The sequence below is a fragment of the Melanerpes formicivorus genome, unplaced genomic scaffold, assembly GCF_026170545.1.
Source record: "Melanerpes formicivorus ecotype bairdi unplaced genomic scaffold, bMelFor1.0.p_v2 SCAF_21, whole genome shotgun sequence".
NCBI classification, from domain to species: Eukaryota; Metazoa; Chordata; class Aves; order Piciformes; family Picidae; genus Melanerpes; species Melanerpes formicivorus.
Genome location: NW_027142373.1, coordinates 7798966 through 7814988, shown reverse-complemented (window position 1 = coordinate 7814988; position 16023 = coordinate 7798966). Strand labels below are relative to the sequence as shown.

The 16023-nt window shown below is 43.2% G+C and overlaps 1 protein-coding gene across 1 annotated transcript in view; it reads left to right on the top strand.

Annotated features, from left to right (window-relative positions):
• The window catches only part of FASN (fatty acid synthase), a 42277-nt gene that overhangs the window by 4279 nt on the left and 21975 nt on the right, over nt 1-16023 (top strand). Inside the window, exons 2-14 of the mRNA XM_068151374.1 lie at nt 1978-2124; nt 2929-3081; nt 4109-4282; nt 5087-5287; nt 5694-5816; nt 6458-6573; nt 6840-6974; nt 9658-10117; nt 10475-10662; nt 11902-12091; nt 13400-13494; nt 13901-14035; nt 14325-14528. Of these exons, the coding sequence (XP_068007475.1) occupies nt 1998-2124; nt 2929-3081; nt 4109-4282; nt 5087-5287; nt 5694-5816; nt 6458-6573; nt 6840-6974; nt 9658-10117; nt 10475-10662; nt 11902-12091; nt 13400-13494; nt 13901-14035; nt 14325-14528 (2301 nt within the window). The 5' untranslated portion in view covers nt 1978-1997. The remainder of the gene's footprint in view (nt 1-1977; nt 2125-2928; nt 3082-4108; nt 4283-5086; nt 5288-5693; nt 5817-6457; nt 6574-6839; nt 6975-9657; nt 10118-10474; nt 10663-11901; nt 12092-13399; nt 13495-13900; nt 14036-14324; nt 14529-16023) is intronic.

The window sequence follows — 16023 nt, the reverse complement described above, 5'->3', positions numbered from 1 at the left end:
AGGGACACCCCACACTAGATCAGGCTGGCCAGAGCCTCATCCAGCCTGGTCTTAAACACCTTATGCATTTGCTCCTTAGTGTTTCCCTTTCTAAAGGGACAAAGTGGAATGGAACTTCTGTTGTCTGGGTGTTTAGCATAAGACTGAGAAATCCAAGATGTCCTTTTGGGAACACTTCTGTTTCTGCTCCCAGAAGGGATGGACTAGATGAGGTAATCACCTCTTCTGCTTCAGTGTTGCATGTTGCATAATTCCACTGTTACTCCACAGACCTGAATCAAGATAACTGCTGAAGGAAAGAAGAAGGGTGAAAGAAATCAGACAACCTTTGTGGTGATGTGTTCTGGCTGGACTACACTCGGCTAACCAGAGGCTTTGCTTCCCTCTGCACATCCCAACCTCTTCCAGCTATTGTAAGACGTTACACCTCAGCAATGTGTGGATGGAAGAGAGCCCTGTTGCCTGCTCAAAAGCACTAGAAACTCCTGAAAGAGGCTGCAAAGTTACGCCTAAGTGAAGCGTCTTGCTTTGGAAGAACAGCTATGAAACCTTTGTCCAAGAGTACCCATTAGCGTTGCTTTGTGGAGGAGATGATCAAGCATCAGCAGTGCTTAAGCAAAGGGCCTACATAGCACTGTGGAAGTCAAACTTGAGGTCTTCCGTTGCAGTCTTTGCTTTAGAGTTATCAATGCATGGTTTTGGCTGTTGGAATGCCCAACTGTCTTAGTGGTTTTTACTTGTTAACATCCCACACATTAATATTTCTAGTATCAAGAATATTTTGCTTCTACTTACCAGAAGGATTATTCAAGGAAGTTCTGTGATGGCTTACTACATCTTTTGTTCATGTAACCACACCTTTATTTTTTATATATATAACTAACCCATATCTTTCGTTCCTCCCTTCTTTAACTTTCCTACCTAGTAACTACCAGCTAATTTGATCTTAACTGGAATGTCAGGTTAACTTGCATTCTCTCTGCTTAGTTGTTAATACATTTTCAGTGTAAGAGAAAATAAATGTGTGCTGACTGTAATACATGAGCCAGGATTCGGTGGTGTGGTCTGTGTAGATGTCCTGCCATGCTGTGTTCTACAGCATCATGCTGTACTTGTGCTGCTTGAGATTAGGGTCTTAGAACGCAAATTTCTTGGGACAACAGCTAAGATTTTTCATCCCATCTGGAATCAATATCTGTTGTGCCAATCTTAAAGCTCTGCTTTCTGCCACATGTACTCAGTTCTCCATTCCCAGGCCTCTAAATGTGTGGCAGCACAGGGTCCAGTTAGGAAATACTTCATATGTAAAACTTCCTTCCTGTTTGGGGTATTTAAAGTTGTGCAAGTTGTACTGTAAACTTTGTGCCTCTCTGTGGGCTTTCCCCTGTGTCATTTGGGTTGGTTGAGTTTGGATTGGATTGGTTTTGTTTGGGGTTTGAGGTTTTTTTGTGATTTCCTTTTTTTCGTTGGTTGGTTGGGTTTGTGTTTTGTTGGTTTATTTTCTTTTCCCCTCCAAACTTTCTGATTATTGATTCTTAAGTTACCATTTGACTTTGGAATGATCGTAGAACTTGTTTTGCTACCTGTTAGGTTTGCCTTGTAATTATGTATTTTACTATATGTATTTCATAATTTCTCCACCCACCCCTGCTTCACCATGTTAATCTTCTCTGCTGACTTCACAGAGGCTCTGCATTTAGTAGAGCTAGACCTGTTCTTTTTCTAGTTGTCATGCAGAAGTTGGTGGTTCTTGGAGCCCAACACTGCTTTGGGTTCAGTTTTCTCATCCTCATTGACCCCATGGATCTCGTGGTCCACTTGATTAGTTGGGATGTCTTTTAGTAGAGACTCTGTGAACTGTTCCTGTGTGGGTGTTTCCTGCAAATACACTTGTTTGTCACAACATGTCAGGAGGACAGGAGACACATATTCCTTCTCTGTGAAATCCTACTAATCTTACTGCCTTGTGGCTCTCAGCAACAGGGAGAAGTTAAAAGATGGAGGACGTGGTGATTGCAGGCATAGCAGGAAAGCTGCCAGAATCTGAGAACTTGCAAGAGTTTTGGGAGAACCTGATGAATGGAGTTGATATGGTCACAGAGGATGATCGGAGGTGGAAACCAGGTGAGTACTTATTGTCACCTTTTGAAGCCCTGAGTGTTCTAGAGGAGTTACCTAAGAAAGGAAAGGATTTTCCAGAAGTGAAACACTGCCACAGCCTCTGGATTCACTTCTGGTGCATCATCAAGAAATTCAGCAACAGAACACTTTTATGAAGGTCTCATTCAATCTGTTTTCTAATGTTACATCCCATGCAGTAATAGCTTATAAATAGTATGTAGCTTGCTTCCAAACAAAAGAACACCAACAGAGCAGCTAGGCACAATGAATCCTGTACCTGCTGTTGATAGCTGTTGCAGTAAGATGGCTCTGACATTTTTCTGGGTTCAGAAGTAGCACAGGAACTCCAGCCCTATGTTTTTTGGCTTTTTACAATGTTCTTTTTGGATCTAACTATCTTTCTGAAGTGTTTGGTGTAAGCCTGTCCAGGTAAAGCTAGTAATTTGCAGAAGTAAAAGGTAGCTTTTGTTTCTGTTCTGACTGGTGACTGAGTAGAACCTCTGTTTATGTGCTTGGTACAGCTTCCCAGAGCAAAACTGCCTGGATTAGATAAATGTCTTTTGCTCTCATATCCAGGAGACTCTTAAAAATGACAATTGCTTTTGTTAATGCAATGTTCTTAATTCCAAATGAGATTCAGAGAGATGGGTAGGTGGATGTTCGTGGCAGCACTCTGGGTACTGCAGCAGGGAAGTAAGGCTCACATGTAATGGAGAGCTGGCTGTGGTCATCCTGTTCTTTGCCTCAGCTCATAACTGCTTCAAAACTGACATACTCTGTGACTCAGTGTTGGGTTTTTCTTTTCAGGAATTTATGGACTGCCCAAGAGAAATGGAAAGCTCAAGGACCTAAGCAAATTTGATGCATCCTTTTTTGGAGTTCACCCCAAACAAGCTCATACAATGGATCCTCAACTTCGCATGATCTTGGAAGTTTCTTATGAGGCTATTTTGGATGGAGGTAAGCAGCTGAATGTCTGAAGAGGGAGAATTCAGCTGTATGGCCTCTATCACTGCAGCAGGTGCAGACATGAACTTGTGTGATGAGATCTCTAACAAGAGAAAACCATCACATTAGAGGGGACACCAAAGGACTGTTACAGGAGTTAGAATAAGGATGTTTCCTGTGGAACTCAAACTAGGAAATCTGCTGCCTGCCAGCAATCTCTACCTGCATGATATGGTGAAATTAGTATGATAGAAACTTAACAACAGTTAACAGAAAACAGTTCTAGAGCTTTTGTATGTTCTGCTCTACCTTAGTATTGCATAATAGGTCCCTTTGTTAAGGGCATATTTGTAGTGCAGAAGGGAGACGACTTGGTTAGAATTCTCATCAGAGATCTGAAGGCCTGGCAGATGACCTGATGTATTTCTGTCTGTTGGCCAGATTCATGGAAAATTTGTGGCATTCAATCTGCTAGTATGGAAGGCTTGCCCAGGAAGTGTGCTTTCAGGAATAGCAGCCTCTTTCCTCTGTTACTTCCAGTGTCTTGAGATTTTGATTTACCCACAGGGCCAAAAAGTTTATTTTCCACATTAATCAGTTTCATGCCTGAACATAAACACATAGGAAAAAGTTTGAACCACCTCAGTAGTACTGACATTTTAAGCTAACACCTGCTCCTGTGCTGCTGAACCTCCATCTGGAGGCTTGACTATGTTAGCTTAATCTGATCAGCATTTATATCTTTTGTAGTCCAGCCCATACATTTTTTTTTTGCACAAGACTGTAGCAATGTTCAGCTAAGCTGAAAAGCTGTATCTGGGCACATTGTATTCTGGCCAAAGGCCACTACCTGAGTTCTGGTGGACTTCTGCAGTAAGACTTACTAGATCTGCAGTTGAAACAGATAATAGGTAAGGCCTGCCAGAAAGGGACAAGTAAATAGTATTTCATGATCTGCTGCCAACATACAGCCTGATACTTCCCCGGGTTGCCCCTCCGTGGTTTATCTACTCTAACCTACCTTCCAATATCCTCCTAGGCTTTGACCCGTCTGTCCTCCGTGGCACAGACACAGGTGTGTGGGTTGGTAACAGTGGGTCAGAAGCTGGTGAAGCCCTTAGCCAAGATCCTGAAGAGCTTTTGGGATACAGTATGACTGGCTGCCAGCGTGCTATGGTTCCCAACAGAATTTCCTACTTTTTTGACTTCAAAGGTAAGTTGTCATGATTGTACCACTGTTGCTGTAGAGGGGTGGGGATGTGATGGAGAAAGCCTGCAATGATTGTAAAGAGGCATATGGGAAGGAGAAAAAATATTGCAACTTCATGATGAGACTCTGTAATGCTTTGTAACTCAGTTGCTACTGATGAGCAGAGCTGACATTCATCTGGAAGGTAAAGATACCAGGAGCCTAGGTCTTTGCTGGCATTTGACTGCTGTTTGGTGTCAAGCTGTGCCAGAAGTCACGTAACCCAGAGGTAAACTCACTGGGACAGCTGACTCTTTTTGAGTAAGGTGGAAGAAGCAGGAGAGCCACTGAAATTGTGATTGAAGGCTTAGACATGATTTGCCATGTGTGGTGCTGGGGACTAGAGGGGTGGAGAATTGTTCTGAAGAGCAGCAGAGAACAGCGATAACTGCCAGGGTGTCACCAGGAAGGGGAAGAGACTTTTCTTGGTGAGGTTGTGGGAATAGATGAGACTTGCCTATGAAGCTGCAGTATATCTTTTTGATGGATACATGGAATTAATACTCTTAAAGCCAACCTGTTTACATTTTTTTCCACTTTTCTCATCCCTTACTACCTGGTGAGCAGGTAGAGATGTCATTCTTGTCTCCCATTGTATTGGGATTATCTGTTATGTCTGAAACTGTCGTTTAACTTTTTTTAGTATCTTTCTGATGTGATTCCATCAGGTAGGCTTTGGAGAGCAACTCTAGGAAGTAAACAGTTAAAAAAAAAAAAAAAAAAAAACAAACCCACCACCTTTTTTGTTTTTCTTTTCTGTTCCCTAAGGGCCAAGCATAGCTATTGACACAGCCTGCTCCTCTAGTCTGGTGGCTCTGGAAAATGCTTACAAGGCAATTCGTAATGGACAGTGCAGTGCAGCCCTTGTAGGAGGGGTCAACGTTTTGCTGAAACCCAACACTTCTGTGCAGTTCATGAAGCTGGGTATGCTTAGTCCTGATGGTGCCTGCAAGGCTTTTGATGTTTCAGGTAAGGCATTACTACAAAAGGTGGTTGTATTGTGTGAGAGGAACTTACTGTGGAATCTGTGACCAGATACTCCTCTAACAGAGCAAAGAGCTGGCCTTGAAGTTGCTCTTAGCTGCTCTGTTTGGGACATACCCTGGTCCTGATCTGTGTTTCATTCTCCACTGAGCCTGGCAAACTAACTGTGTGGAAGAAACTGTATGGCTCATTCCTTAGCCATTGGGGGAGGATACAGATCTACTTCTTGATGGAAAGGACATTAATTGTTGGGGGGTTTAAAGAAATGGCTATGTCAGCCTCTTAAATCACTGTTGTAAGTGGTAACCCAGAAGCTTACTTGCATGGTGGTTTGCAACTTTTTCCAAAGCAGAGCAAAATTAGTGACTCTTTCTTTTCTCTCTGCTCTCAGGGAATGGATATTGTCGCTCTGAAGCTGTTGTGGTCGTTTTTTTGACCAAGAAATCCATGGCTAAGCGAGTCTATGCTACAATAGTCAATGCTGGAACTAACACTGATGGCTTTAAGGAGCAAGGTAAGCCCTCAACCTCTGAAAATTGAGATACCTACCAAGTCTTTGTCATAAAAAATGGGGTGTTGTAGAGTTCCTCTTTAGATGTGTGAAGGGTTAGGTTTTTTAATTGTTTTAAGGGTTTTTTCCCTCTTTTGTGTGTTTTGGTAATGCAAAGTTCAAGACCCTCTTTTGCAGAGGAGTTGGACATAAGTGGTAGTTTCTGCAGTAGAAAGTAACAGGAGTGTCCTGTCACTGTCGTGGTTCAGCCTTGCTCAGTACATCTCTGCAGTAACTTCTGCAGTGTAGGTAGTTTCATGACTGTAAGGCTCTTTTCCTACTGCTGTCCCACTTCTCTTGGTCTCCAGTTATGGACACACAAGTTTCACATGTTCTGCGTGATCTAGGCATCTCCTAATATTCTTTTAACCAATATCTTTCCACTTCAGTCTAACTCATTGATTTAAGTCTGTTTCTGCTTCCTCTGCTCTCCTTCTGAGGAACCTGAAAGGCTTATGTTTGGTGTTCAGGACATTGGTGTAAATCCTGAAACAGTCTCTTGACTCTTTTGGACTTTGTAGCCCCACGCAGTTGAAAAGGTGCTAAAATCAGAACAGGAATCATCTGATAGGAGAGAGGAATTGACAACAATTTTTTTGTCCTAGGTGTAACATTCCCATCTGGAGACATGCAGCAGCAGTTGATTGTCTCTATGTACAAAGAATGTGGTGTTAAACCTGAAGAAGTGGAGTATGTTGAAGCTCATGGCACAGGCACCAAGGTCAGCATGGCCCATTTGGGACTGGAGTGTTTTCTTCTCTTATGTTATTTCCTTGCATCACTTACCACACTTTTCCATTAAATTAATTTCCTTTTTTCTCCTTATTTTAAAATGAACTCTGTTCCTATATTTCTCCTTTCTACCAGTTCCTAGAGCATGTACTGCTACACCACTTTGGAATTTTGCCCAAACGTCTTTCAGATGTCTCTTTTATGATGTGTTGTGGAAGTGCTGGTTAATAGCCATTCTGATTCTCTTCCTACTAGGTTGGAGATCCACAAGAACTAAATAGCATTTCAAGTTTCTTCTGTCAAAATAGGAAAGAGCCGCTGTTGATTGGATCAGTTAAGTCAAACATGGGTCATTCAGAGCCTGCCTCTGGCCTTTCTGCATTAGCCAAGGTAATAGGCAGCTTGAGAAAGAAAACTGGGGGAGAGGGGCAACGCAAAAGTGTGTGTGTGGGGGGGTTACGTTTGCTTCTTTTAAGGAAAATTTTCACTGATCCAGGATAAAATGTTCACTGGTGGTAAGAACTCAGATGATTTTCATTAATTATCTGTTTCTTGCTTCACCTGCAAATACTTGTAAAAGCTCAAGTGGCTATTCTGCAAACTGGATAGGAGTGTTCTGGGCACATATGCACACACACCTTCGTTTCCCCTTCCTGCTGAATTCTACGGGAGCATAACTGCTCAGAATAAAGGCTTTGGGATCACTTTACTGATTATCCTTGCATTGAACCTTCCAACAGAACTGCTGTAAGTCCTTTGGGTTTGAGGGGCATACGAGGAGAGGGATTTAAATGTTTGGAGTAGTTGGCAATGACCAAAGATAAAAGGCAGTGTAGGCTTTCAGTGCCAAAACAGTAGCTGATCCTTCTGGCTGTTTGTCAGAGATGTACCATCTCTTCCTCTACTCTCTTGTGTTGGCAAGAAGCCAGGTGAGTTCTTTGGGATGAAACGACCAGCTTGAATAAACTGGTTGTCCTAGCAACCAGCCTGCTAACTACTGCTGTAGGCAGGCAGTCATCTGTTGGCTCTGGCTGCTAAACTGCTTAGCAGAGAGCTGGCTAATGTTCGCTCTTGGTTGTAAGCCTATTACTGACAGCCTCAGAGCCACAGACTGAAGTCACGTATGCTTATGCTGTCACTGATGGAACTTTAGGGTCTTCAAAGTGGGTATTGTGACCTGAATATGTACAAGTTGCTGTGAATAACCTCATCTGCAAATAAATCATGGAGACAGTGTCACTCTGCAGAGGGAAGTTCACTTTTAGCCCCTCTGTCCCTCAGACTGACACTTTGTTCATAGAAGGAATAATAACTGTGTCATAGCTCTCCATCCATACTGTGTTGAACATTCTAAACAATTTGCTTAGTTCAGTTCTGCTATGATCTGTCAGGACAGGATCATAACTTTGAAATATTTTTTCCCTGTCTGTTTCTTAGAGGATGCATTTTCTTTTTGAAGACTGATGCCATTTCACTCTCTCCTTATCAGTTTTCTTGCTTAACTTTGCATTGGAACTTGGAGCTGCAGGCAAGAGCCCATGGCATCTGTCATACCTGCTAGAATATTAATTTTTTTTGCTGTGCTTCTATTGTGCTAGGTCTGATTTCCAGATCTGGCATGTTGAAAGCACCTGAAGCTCTGTCTCTGTTCTTGATTATTTGGAAGTTGGGCAGCACTTGGTATTTAAAGATTTGAAAGTTACTCAGAATGGCAGATCAGGTGTCCTGAGACCCAGCCAGAAATTGCACCAAGCCTTTCTTAGACATTAACTCTCTCAGGAAGTCTGCAGTTTCATTAGATGTTTTCTTTTGGAATTCCATAAAAATGCTTCTGTATGAGATATCAGTGAGGAAAATGAATCTTGAAGGTATTGGATTTCAGACTTTAAAAGAATATGTTCATTATGTGGATAGGTAGGAAAGGGACTAGGGCTTGCCAAGGCCACTTCAGCTAAATTCTGGTGAGGGAGGAAAAATCACCTGTACCTTTTTGCTATTCAGCCTGTCTAACTACCTGTTGCACAGAAAAAACATTGCCTTTTGGTGGCTCTAGTGTGTGATTTCTCTACTGTACTCTCAAACTTACATAGAAGCCATGACAGACTTGAAAGGACGAATGTGTGCTGTGTAAAGTAAGAGCAGGTCCATGGTGCATAGTATTGTAGGTGTGGAGCAGCATGCATGAAAATATTAAACTGCAACTTTAGACATGCTGACTGGAGTTAGTCATGCATTTATGCTGGTTGTTCTCTCAGGTAGGCTGCCATGTCTGAGAATCAACTCAGAAGAACAGTTCCTGAACCAGTACCTGTTTCTCTGACTATTTTGTGGTAATGAAGGAATGGCCAAACATACAGAGCACAGAGTGTTTGCAGCTGACCTTGTAGTCTGTGATTTGCTGGACTTGTGCCACAAAGGATTATGGGCTTGGTGTCATGGGCTGTTTATAAAGATGCTGCTGAGAGAAGGAGCTCTTGCTTTTTTGGCACAGCTATTTTAACTCTCACGCTGTTTCTGTAGTTCCCTTTGGCTCTGCTGGTTTTGACCAGTCTACTGTTCCTGCTTTTTTGCATCAAGAAGACCACAAATGGGTGCAAAGCAGCAAACAGACTCCTTTACCAGTGCTTCGGCTTGGCTTTTTGACAGCAAAAGCTGTCATCCGTGGAGGCATTCATTGTGATGAGGAAGAGAGTGGTTGTGTGTGACTGGGGCGAGATGAAGCAGAGTATAATGAAGGGGCAGGTTCTGAAAGGGGAGAAAGTAGATGTCATTCTTAGCAGCCAGACTACTTCTCCTGCCAGACTGCATGGATTTCCAGTTAGAAGGGGTCTGGAAACTAAACTTAAAGCTACCACTCTTATTTTCACTGCTGACTTCCTGCATGGACTTGAAATGTACCTGGATGAGATAGATAATACCTCAGTAACACTAATAATGCTATTTGTTGACGTGTCCCTTTATCTAAACATCTGCTTTAGTGTGTGCTGTGTCTCATTTATAGTAAAACAATAACAGAAACCTGTTTGTTACAAGAAAATGTGGATCACAGAACACTCTGTTGTTTTTCTTCCAGGTCATTCTCTCTTTGGAGCATGGGGTGTGGGCTCCAAATATTCACTTCAATACCCCAAATGCAGATATTCCTGCCTTACATGATGGCTCTTTGGAGGTAGTTTGTAAACCAACACCAGTGAAAGGTGGCCTTAGCAGTATCAACTCTTTTGGCTTTGGAGGTGCTAATGCTCATGTCATTTTGAGGCCAAACGGGAAAAAATGCAAGCCTGTGGAGGCTCAAACCATACCAAGACTGGTTCAGTTTTGTGGCAGAACCCCGGAAGCTGTGGAAACACTAATTCAAGAGAGCAGAAAACACGTGGGATGCAATGCATACTTCAGCCTGGTCAATGAGATCTCTTCAATTCCTGCATCCTCCATGCCCTACAGGGGCTACACACTGGTGGGCAGCGAGGGTGACATACAAGAGGTTCAGCAAGTTCAAGCATCTGGCAGGCCGCTGTGGTACATCTGCTCAGGTAAGCCTGCAGCAGCAGGTCCAGGCTTCCACATTCCTCTGGCTTTGAGGCTTGAGCAGTTGACTGGATTCTATGCACTGACACTTTCCACTCTGCCATGAGGAATTACCTTGCAGCCCTGTGATATGTCTAGGAGATTGATGTTTCCTGCGTTTTATCTAATCCTAACTTTGCCATCTTCTGATGATAGCCAAGTCCAGGATAATAAAAAACACACAGTACCTAATTTAGAGGATGTTAGAAATTTACAACGTTTTGTTCTTAGATAAAATTCTTTCACTGCCAGAGCAAGTGTGTGATGTCTGCTGCTTTCATGGAGCGTTACTAAAACTCACTTCCTCTTTGCCTATCCTGCAGGCATGGGAACACAGTGGAAAAACATGGGCGTGAGCCTCATGAAGCTGGATTTGTTCCGTCAGTCTATATTGCGCTCAGATGAGGCTTTGAAGAGCACAGGCATAAAGGTCTCGGAGCTGCTTCTGCGTGCAGATGAGAACACTTTTGATGACACCGTCAATGCATTCATTGGCCTGGCTGCTATTCAGGTAAGACTCAGATGACGGGGGGCAGGGGGTGGGGAGGGGGTCGTTGACTCAATCCACATCAGCATGCTCTGCTAGTGTGTCTGTTTGGCCAATAACATTTCAGACCGATGAATAGAAGCTCAGTTGGCAAGTGGCATCTGTTAGAAACATTCCTCTGACACGAGGGGATATGTTATACCCTTGACAGTTTTGGACTCTGCCACTTTCAAGAGACCCCATCTCAAATACTGTGTCCAGTTCTGGTGTCCCCATCATAAGAAGGACACAGAGTGAGTCCAAAGGAGGGCCACAAAGATGATCCAAGGGCTGAAGCACCTCTGCTATGAGGATAGGCTGAGGGAGATAGGGTTGTTCAGCCTGGAGAAGACTCTGGGCGGCACCTTAAAGCTGCCTTCCTGAAGGGGGTCGGCCTCTAACCCATCACAGATCCCATGGGAGGGCTGGGGAGGGCCTTTTCATAAGGGAGTATAGTAATGGGGCAAGAGGTTTTAAGATAAGGGACAGTAGGTTTAGACTGGATCTTAGGAAGAAGTTCTTCAGTACAAGGGTGGTGAGACTCTGGAACAGGCTGCACAAGGAGGTTATGGATGCCTTCCCCCTGGGGGTGTTCAAGGCCAGGTTTGATGAGGCCTTGAGCAGCCAAGTGTAGTTGAGAGGCATCCCTGCCTGTGGTAGAGAGGATCATCTCTGAGTTCCCTCCCAACCTAAACCATTCTATGATTTTTCTGTGTGTGCATGTGGAACTGCCCTCTTTCAAGAGACTAAGGAATATCTGTCATGTTTATGTAAATGTTTATGCCAAGAAGCAGGCCTCCATTGAATGCCTTCTGAAGTTTGTTCTGCAAATGGACTAAATGATACTAAATTATACTAATCCTGAGAGTCAATATGGGATTAATTGTTCCTACTAAACTAGAGGCAGAGCTTTTAAAATTATGAGGAAAACTGGTCTTGCCTCTTACTTTGTAGAGACATGCTCTTGGCAGCCTCTCGTTGTTGAAAATAGCCTCTTAGTGGAAAGCCACATAGTGAAGAGGCCCAAATAGTACTGGAATCACATGGGATAGCTTTGAAATGAGGCTGGAGCTGCAGTTTTGGGGGTGAGGAGGGAAGCAGTAAGACCAAGAAGAATTATCTTTACCGAAAAGCCATTTTGTAATGTAGTCATGCTGTGTACTTCTGAGGGCCGACACCTCCTTACTCTGGCATGGAATCACTAATCCCTGCTTCTCCTTACAGATCGCTCAGATCGATATGCTGAAGGCAGCAGGTCTGCAACCTGATGGGATTGTAGGCCACTCAGTGGGAGAAGTAGCTTGTGGCTATGCAGATGAATCCTTAAGTCATGAAGAAGCCATTCTTGCAGCGTATTGGCGAGGACAATGCGTTAAAGAGGGCAAATTGCCGGCAGGCGGAATGGCTGCTGTTGGTAAGTATTCCCTTATCAAAAGAGTGATACAGGAAAGCACATCTGATTTGCTTTGTGGCATTGGGATAGAAATGTATTGGTGGAGACAATAATTTCTGTAAAATTTTGGCTGCTCTTGCCCCTTCCCTTCTAATGTAGAACAGGTTGTTAAAGTCGATAGGGGACCTGAAATAGGGCAACACTTTGATAATCCATTCAAGACCAAGTGGAAATAGAGAAAATTATTGACAAGTGACAGAAGCCTGATAAATAATCATCTTGAAACAAGAGGGGAAAATCTAAGGCACTGGGATGTTTGGCTCTTGATATGGAAATCTTTCTATTTAATAATACATATGTATGATTGTCTGCAAGAGTAATGAAACAAGAAACCAGTAAGCCATCATTATGAGTGGACAACTGCCTACTGGAACTTAATGCCATTAGTACTTAGCGGACCTGGTAATACTTAGGAAGCAATTTTCTCCTGACCCCGCTTTGTTCAGTGTTTTTGTAAGCCATATAGTTTTGTCCACTTGTGAGCTTTGGATTCAGCAGGGTTTTTTGTGGCTTCATGCTGCCTGATGTGTTTAAAAAGAAAATTATTATTGGTAGTACTGTTGTTCTTCTGTTTCTTCTTATTGGATGCAGTAGTCAATTAAAAAGTGTAACACTTCAGGGAAAAGCTGCTGCAGATCTAATGCAGTGCACTTGTCTAGAGGACCTGATATAATTCTAGACTTCTTCCTTTAATGCTGTGAAGGACTACCTACCTCATTTAGCCTCTTTTCCTTGGTATTGAATACTTGACAGACAGAACTTATATCAGAGTGCTGCATGTGATGTGGTTTTTATAATCTGATGTTGAGGTCAGGTTCTTCCTGTGACTTGTATCTGTGTAATATATGACCAGATGCTGCTTGTGTTAAGCTATTTAAGCCACTCAAGTTGTGCCACTTAGTCTGTGTGAGTCAAGCTGGCATAGTCTTTTTTTTCTGTTCTAGCTCAGATTGCTAATGGCAAGATAAAACAAACCAATTCTGATGATGCTTCGAAAGTGTGTGGGTTCCCCCTACCCTGTCCTTTAATGGGCTTGTACAAAGATTCAGTTCTCTGTTCTTGTGCTTGGTATCAGTGATAAATGTCATGTTAGAGCTTTGAGATAAATATCCTCAGCTTATGCAGAACCACTTCTGGGGAACGGAGAGATAAGAATCCTTCCCAGTTTAGCAAAATGCTGAATTAAGTGCAGTGACTCTGCATTTAAGATTGCCTTCCCTTATGAGACTTGCTGCTAGAAACACTTGTCCTGTGATCTTCATGCTGCAGGTCTGACATGGGAGGAGTGTAAGCAGATCTGTCCTCCACGTGTGGTACCAGCCTGTCACAATTCTGAAGATACTGTCACGATTTCAGGGCCTCTGGTGAGCAAGAAACTCGAGTTCAGGTGCAAGGTGGAGTTGTGACTGGCACCCATGAGGGAAGAGTGAAACTGAGTTAAAGCTCAGCTGCTTGCAAAGGGGAGCTGGATTAAGGTGGTGGGAAGGAAAATGGTGCTTTGTGTAAACTTGAGCACTCAAATGTTCTGTGAGAGGAGGTGGTGTCAGTGCCTCAGTGACCTACTAATAAAAGATCTCTATGCTGAATAGTCTGACAGCCATGGGCACAGTGAATGATGAGTTTTAAGGCTGAGAAGGGCAATAACCTCATCCCAGATACGGCTGCCCTTAAGTGGCAAGTGATGAAAGGTGTGTGGGGAGAGTACAGTGACACAGATCCTAAATATGTTGTGAGCCTTTATTTTTGGTTCACTTCTTTTGCTCTTCCCAGGATGCTGTGAGTGAGTTTGTAGCCAAGCTGAAGAAGGATGGGGTGTTTGCAAAGGAGGTGCGCAGTGCTGGTGTCGCCTTTCATTCCTATTACATGGATTCCATTGCACCAGCGCTCCTCAAGGCCCTGAAAAAGGTAAGGCTGCCAAACTCTGACTCACATGGCTTGTATTCAGGCACCTGGATTTCAACATAGGTGATCTTGAGTTTAAGGGGGCTCCTTTCTTGAGGAGTAAATCTCTTGAAGAGCTTGTAGATGTTTCTGAGGCCTAAGGTTTGAAGTCTTGTGACCTCAGGCAGAAGGATCTCCTGAATAATGAAGATGGGGAAAATGGCCTGTAAAAAGAAAGGACTGCTTGCTTCTGCCTGTCTTATTGTTATCTGTGACATGAAACTCTTCTTCTGTCCCTCTTCCTCATCTGTAGGTCATTCCACACCCCAAACCTCGCTCAGCACGATGGGTCAGTACCTCTATCCCTGAATCTCAGTGGCAGAGTGAACTGGCTAAGTATTCTTCTGCAGACTATTATGTGAACAACCTCGTGAGTCCAGTGCTGTTCCAGGAAGGTCTGATGCATATTCCAGAGAACGCTGTCGTAGTAGAGATTGCTCCACATGCTCTTCTCCAGGTACTGTGTTTGGTTTTGGCAGTGTGATACCACAGTTGATCCACTGCTGCAGGAAGGAGATTGAGGATCTGAGGACTAGGGAATATTCAGGTTGGGGGCGTTTTTCCCCCTAGTCCCCCTACACTTTCTCCCTCCAGTAGTTTTGAGTTTCCCTCTAGCTTTAAAACTTTCTTAATTTCCCACCCCCCATGGGTTTTGGTGTGGGGTTTTGGTTTGTTGTTTTTAGTTTAATTTAGGTTTGTGGGGGTTTTTGTTAGGTGGTTGGCTGGGGTTTTTTTTTGAGCATGGTGTGTATTAATACTCTTTTGAGGAATGAAAAATAATCCCAAGATATTACCAGTTCCCAATCCAGACATTCACATTGTAGCCTCTTTTTATTGGTATGCATTTCAGATAGCTGATAGTGAGCTCTGAACTATACAGCAAGTAAGGAAAGCATTTTATTGAGGGAGTGTGTGTGAAAATTGGAGCAGGAGGGAGAAATTCAAGCCTGACGGGTCATCTCTATGAAAAATCTGTTACCACCATCTGTACACTGAATTTGGTTGGAGATTCTTTTCTTAGAAGGGGATAGCTGGTAGTGGAGTTTTCCCCTCTTCTCCTAGACCAAGAATTCTGAGACCAGCCCATAAGAACTCTCTTTGTTGAATTAGCTCCATCGTAGAGGATGCAGAACATCAGGTGCGTTAGGATGCACTTGCTCCACAAGACCAGTGCTATGATGCTGTGCCTGTCCCTTAAGTCTCAAGGACTGGTCTCTTTCATTTGGTCTGTGGCATGCAAGAGGAGAAAAGTCTTAAGAAGAATCAGTCACTTGAGAATCAAGTTTAATAGTTATACAGTGCTTCTGAGTTCCAATCCAGTGTATATTTATTGTGTGATGTTAGTCTTATTTATGCTTTAAAAGTGACTAGAGGAGAAAATAAGAGCAAAGCTTTTAAACTGGGCAGATATTTTTCTCTCTAAAAAGAGTATACACTTAAAGTCATTGCATAATTCCAGACTCTGATACAAGTGACTAAAGACTTCACCAGCTGGGTTTGAGAGTGTTCTCCTTTTTTCTTCTCTCCCCTTCTTCCATTTAAAGACTGTGAGATCTAATAGAAGAAAAGATACAAGTTTGGTCAGAGGTTCAGGGCTGCATTTTGAGCTTTAATAGCTGTCACTTGGAAAGTGCTTGAAGATGCTTCAGACAAAAAAGGGCTGCTCCTGGGAGTAAGGGCCTAAGTTGTGTGGTGTTTGTGTGAGTGTGTGGGAGGCTTGAGAAGGTGATCTGGCAGTTCTTGAAGTGCAGCTTTTGATTCCACCTAACAATCTCCTTTGGCAAAGGGAGATTTGTCTTTTGGCAGAATTTAATGAGTATTACATAGGTTCTGCTTTACTGGATATGCAACTTGGGTTGCTGGAAGGGTATTGTGCTGCCCCTCCTCTGGTAAAACGCTGTCTGTTCTATCACCTAGCACAGAGCTCTTGGCACACTAGTAGAGAAAAATTC